The following is a 5499-nucleotide window of genomic DNA, read 5'->3' on the forward strand; positions in this document are numbered from 1 at the left end:
AAGGAGGTTAGTGGTGTGGCAAGAGTGAAGCCTCCCTAATGTAGCAACTTTGGGTAGATGACCGGCTGGTGTTGAGGAAAGGAAGTGGCATACCACCCCACCTCCCTTTGCATGTTGCAGTTTTAAAAAAGCCCTGGATTGCAAATAATTAAAACACTTTTGGTGTGGGTTTTAAAGCATCAAGGAGGAAGGGAATGGGTGGGTGGGGGAATGTGCCTGAGCTTGCAGTTTTACTTTATCAGGGTCATTAAAAAAAAAAAATCTTACGGTGTAAACCCAAATTGAGGCTTTTATTATGATAGAACTTGGGTCGGGAGTCCAAGGAGCATGTGGTTTTCCTTCTGCCGCCAACTTTTTACCCTCACACTGCTGTATATTATATAATAAAATTCACGTATATTAAAAAAAGAACCCAGACAGTTGTCATGTGTGGTGGTTCAGCTAAAAAGTGGACTTACAAGGAAGTGTGGTAGATATTGGAAAACTTTGCACTCCAGAATAAACTCTTGTCCTTCTCCCCAATAGCATGGAAATATTATCAGGATGCTTTTCTTTAGGAGAGGGATTATCAGTCCGTTTAGGTCCTTGGGCATCATCCCCTCTGGCCACTTCTCTATCCCCACCCCTGACAACACACATTTTGCTTTTCTGAGGGAACTGGGTAACGGCTGAATCCAGGAGAACTAACCTGAGCCTTGAGAAGCACAGTGCTGACAGAGGAAGTAGGCAGAGAGTGGCATTCTTTCAACTTCCTCCTTTAGCTCTATGCACTTTTCAAGGGATTCCTAACTGCCTTTACCACAAAAAGAGCAACAGGGCGAAGACCTGAAGGGCACCTTATTTTGGAGGGAAGATCTTCAGAGCTTCTACGCTGGTTGGTCCTCTTCTCACAGAAAGAGCATAGCTTCCTCTCTTTGTGGTTTGACGCCAAGGCGCAAAATCAGTCCTGATGGAAGTTTTTGTCCCCATCACTTCTCCTTCCAAAGTTTCATATAACTCATCATCACCCACATGCCTCGCCCATAATTCAAATGAGCTGAATCCAAGCTAGTTGCACTTATCTTTTACTGAAATCACCTCTCCATTCTTAAGGAAATCAGCCCTGAGTGCTCACTGGAAGGACAGATCCTGAAGCTGAGCCTCCAATACTTTGGCCACCTCATGAGAAGAGAAGACTCCCTGGAAAAGACCCTGATGCTGGGAAAGATGGAGGGCACAAGGAGAAGGGGACGGCAGAGGACAAGATGGTTGGACAGTGTTCTCGAAGCTACCAGCATGAGTTTGACCAAACTTGCGGGAGGCAGTGGAAGACAGGAGTGCCTGGGGTGCTCTGGTCCATGGGGTCACGAAGAGTCAGACACGACTAAACGACTAAACAACAAAGTCACAATTACTTTGCTCCCACTGATTTCAATAGGAATGAAGTGTGATGATCTTGGTCTGGACCTTAAGCCACTGTCCAAAGCCTGCCCTTCACTAAATGGTCTCATATACAAAAATAAAACGTTTTCTTGACGGGCAAATCGAGGTACTCCCTCAAGCTCCTCCCCTCCATCAGCATGAGGAGGAGCCCACAGATGGCAATATTACTACATCTCTTTGCCTTCTATATTGGGGGAAAGAGAGCATCCTCTGGGAAACCTGATTAGGCCCAGGGGGCTCTGGTTGCTGATCCCCTCTAGGCCCTAGTGTGCTATACAACAAAACTTAGGGAAAGTTATTCAGTGCCCCATTAGTTTCATTATCCCCACTTCTAATACCCAGATACTGGTGTTAGAAATCAGGCATTTGAGTCAATTAAATGCATCTTGATCTTTCCAATTAATTGTGGGGGCATCTCCTTTATCAATGCTTTTAATCAAATAATTGACTAAATATTGCAATCTTTGTTGGAAGGATTTTAAGGCCATAAGAGAAGACCATCATTGGCCATCTTTCTTTTCAGGGCTGACAGAACATTCTGGAATAATGTCCAGTCTGTCTTTGGCCCCTTTGGCCCACCACTCTTTCAAAATATTAGTCTCCCAAAGAGAAAACCAAATATCCCTGCAAGACGTAGCATTGTGGATTTTCTTGAACGTTAGAGCAGCTCCTGGAAGGAGCTTCCATTAAATCAAGCATTCAGCTCTTGCTTAACTTCAAATTTCATCACTTGGAGGAAACAAACATTTGAAGATTGAATAGACCAAAACAGAATTGACAAATGCAAGGGCAAACACAAAAATATAGTGTTTTGGAAAATGTTTGGATTACTTTTGCACATGTGCATTTCACACAAAAGCTAAACCATGGTTTAGTGCAGGGCAATGGTCCCTTTTAGCCTGAGGGCTGGATTAAGGCTGGGCCAACCCTCTGAGAGCCACAGAGACAGCCCCACTTGTTGAAAATAGGCCAGCTCCTTGTGGTTTGAAGTCGGCTTCTTTCAACAAGCTCTAGTTAATCTTAACTATATTTTGTGTGACAACACAGCAAGCTTTGGGTGATTTAAACAGGGCCAAAAGTTCCCACGCTGCTCCTTATACCTGAGGAAGCAGTGCTATTGGCTTTGGGGTCCTTTCAAAGACATTTTTTTTAAAAAATGTAAAAAGACAATTAAAAAAAAGTTTTATGGACACACACTGAATTGGCAGGTTGGAGGCAGCACATTGGGTCTCTTCCGTGAAATCCATGGATGGTGGGATATTCCTTTCACAAGGAGAAAAAAATATTTTGTAGCACCAAGTGGAATGCAGGAAAAAATAGCAACTGTGGTAATTGTTAACCCTTAATAACAGTGCTATGCTGGAGAAATTTCTGTTCTTATACTCTCAAAATTCTACACAGAGAAAAAATAGAGGGCAGGTTTTCTACTCCTTTAAAAAAAAAATCTAAAGTGTGCATCTCTCAATGTTCCATACTTTGTGAGTCTGTCCACTGTTTTGCTGGTGCACATAGGAGCATCATCTGAAAGTAAAGAGTGAGGGGAGGATAATAGCCTGTTTGTTAAAGTAGCCCCCACCTATGTGCCCATCTGTGCCCAATGAGGGGAACACCTCTGCTTTCCCCTGCTTCTGGCAGGCATTACCAGTCACCACTCCGATGTCCACCTTCATCTCATACCTATTTGCATGCCCAGCAACCAACGCACCTCACACTAAGTGATGGGGCGAAGGTTGCCGTGCTCACTGGCACTGGAAGGCAAAGGGTCAAGAATTAATACAGAGGTGATCAAACAGCCAGCAGAGCTATCCCATACACATCTCAAAAATAAAGGCAAGAATGGCCCCTCCAGATGTTGATGGACTACAACTCCCATCATCCCTCACCACTGGCCACAGCAACCGGGGATGATGGGAAGAAGAGTCCAACGGCATCTGGACCTCCAACATAAAAGGCAAGCTTCTCAATGGCCAGCTGTGGGCTACAGGATAGCCAGAGCGGACGCCTCTCCCCCGTGCAGCGTCTGATGCTCCACCAGCTGGGCCTTCGAGCCGAAGCTCACCCCGCACTTGGCGCACGTGTTTGGCTTCTCTCCCGTGTGGGTCCTTTTGTGCTTCGTCAGGGTGGAGCTGTCGCAGAACCCCTTGTTGCAATAGGGGCATTTGTAGGGCCGCTCGCCCGTGTGGAGTCTCCGGTGAATGACCAGCTGCGACCACTGGCGGAAGGCGCGGCCGCAGTCGGGGCAGCCAAAAGGCTTCTCCCCGGTGTGAGTCCGGCGGTGGTTCAGGTAGACGGAGCTCAGCACAAAGGCCTTGCCGCACACGTCGCACTTGTAGGGCTTCTCCCCGGTGTGGCTCCGCCGGTGGATGATGAGGGAGGACGTGTCGGCAAAGCCCTTCCCGCACTCCTCACATTTGTAAGGCCGCTCCCCGGTGTGGCTTCTCTGGTGCGTCACCAGGTGGGAGCTGAGGCTGAAGCTCTTGCCGCACTCCACGCACCGGTGGGGCCTCTCCCCGGTGTGGATCCGCTGGTGTTTCCTCAGCGTTGAGTTCTCGATGAAGCTCTTCCCACAGTCGGGGCACTTGTGGGGCCGCTCGCCCGTGTGGATGCGCTGGTGCTGGATGAGGTGCGAGCTCTGGCCGAAGCTCTTCTGGCACATGGGGCACTGGAAGGGCTTGTCTCGTGCGTGGTACCTCTGGTGGCGGATCAGGTTGGAGGCTTCGCTGAAGTGGACCCCGCACTGGGCGCAGCGGTACGGCTTCTCGCCCGTGTGAATCCTCTGGTGCTTCGTCAGGTTGGAGTAGAGGCTGAAGGTCTTGCCGCAGTCGGAGCAGCTGTGGGCCACGCCGCTCGTGTCGATGGCCATGGCCTCCCCGTTGCTGTCGATGAGGTAGGCCACCTCTGTCAGGTGAGTCCTTTGGTGCACCCGGAGCCGGGCGCTCTCGTCGAAACTCTTCCCGCACCGGGGGCACTTGTAGGGCTTGTCTCCCGTATGGATCCTCCGGTGCCTGAGCAGAATGGAGCTGCGGTTGAAGGTCTTCCCGCACTCAGGACATTTGAAAGGCTTCTCTCCCGTGTGGATCCTCTCGTGCTCGGCCAGGTTGTTGCTCCGGGTGAACCTTTTCCCGCACTGCGAGCATTTGTAGGGCTTCTCGCCCGTGTGGATCTTCTCGTGCTGGACCAGGTTGGATGTCTTGTTGAACCTCTTTCGGCAAATGGAGCACTTGTAAGGGGCCGGCTCGCCCGCAAGTCCCCCCACCCCAGGCCCACCGCCTGCTATGTGTCCTCTAGGAGCCTCAGGTAGATCCCTTGAACTCTGGGTAATCAGATCCTCTTCCTGCTCCATTCTAGGAGCCTGGAGGACATGAGATCCTGGATTGGAGACTGGAAAAAAACCACAGAAATGGGGTTATGGATCGCACAAGCTCTGTCAAGAATCATTTAAGAGTCTTTTCTATTTCCTTGCCATTATGTTGAAAACCTGCTTAATATTTTGAAAATCTCTAAGTAGTGTACAACTTAAAAGCAGCAGAACAATATCTTTAAAACAAAATACAACATAAAACCAGCAAAATGGAATGTAAAAGCAAATCAAAGCATATGAAAACAGGAATTCAAACAGATAAAAACAGGCCCTAATCTTATTGGTCAGGGAAGGTCTTGGTGAAAATATATATCTTTAGAAGATATTTGAAGCAACTGATGGTTGCTGCTTCATGTATGGCAGAGGGAAGGGACTTCCATAGAAGAGGGGCAACAATAGAAAATGCCTGGTTTGGGGTCACTGCCCTATGACATTCTGTAGTGTGGTACCATGAATAGAATTTCCTCAGATGATCGAATTCTAAATGATCTTACAGGAGCAAACAGTCCCCTTTAAAAGGTCAGGTCAACCTCCATCAATTGGGTTATCCCCTCCTCTTTATCTTCAAAACATGCTACTTAACTGTGTGAGGTCATTGGGGGATTTGCAGGTAACTCTGGGTTCTACTTATCTTTTTCATCAAAACCCAGGTGAGGTGTGTTGTTAAATCAGTGGCTTGACGTGGAAATGGATTGGATGAAGGCCAATAAACAAGG

At 48.1% G+C, this 5499-nt stretch overlaps 1 protein-coding gene across 1 annotated transcript; it reads right to left on the bottom strand.

The window, feature by feature from the left end:
• Positions 1–1381: 1381 nt before the first annotated feature.
• Positions 1382–4819, bottom strand: LOC128400880 (zinc finger protein 501-like). The gene has a single exon (XM_053363552.1). It carries the CDS (start codon positions 4763–4765, stop codon positions 3401–3403), a length of 1365 nt encoding a protein of 454 aa, XP_053219527.1. The 5' UTR covers positions 4766–4819; the 3' UTR covers positions 1382–3400.
• Positions 4820–5499: the final 680 nt, after the last annotated feature.

This window comes from Podarcis raffonei, chromosome 13, assembly GCF_027172205.1.
Source record: "Podarcis raffonei isolate rPodRaf1 chromosome 13, rPodRaf1.pri, whole genome shotgun sequence".
In the NCBI taxonomy this organism is placed as follows: Eukaryota; Metazoa; Chordata; class Lepidosauria; order Squamata; family Lacertidae; genus Podarcis; species Podarcis raffonei.

Coding starts and splice junctions, on each gene's coding strand:
- LOC128400880 (XM_053363552.1), bottom strand. CDS start 4,765: ATGGAGCAGGAAGAGGATCTGATTACCCAGAGTTCAAGGGATCTACCT.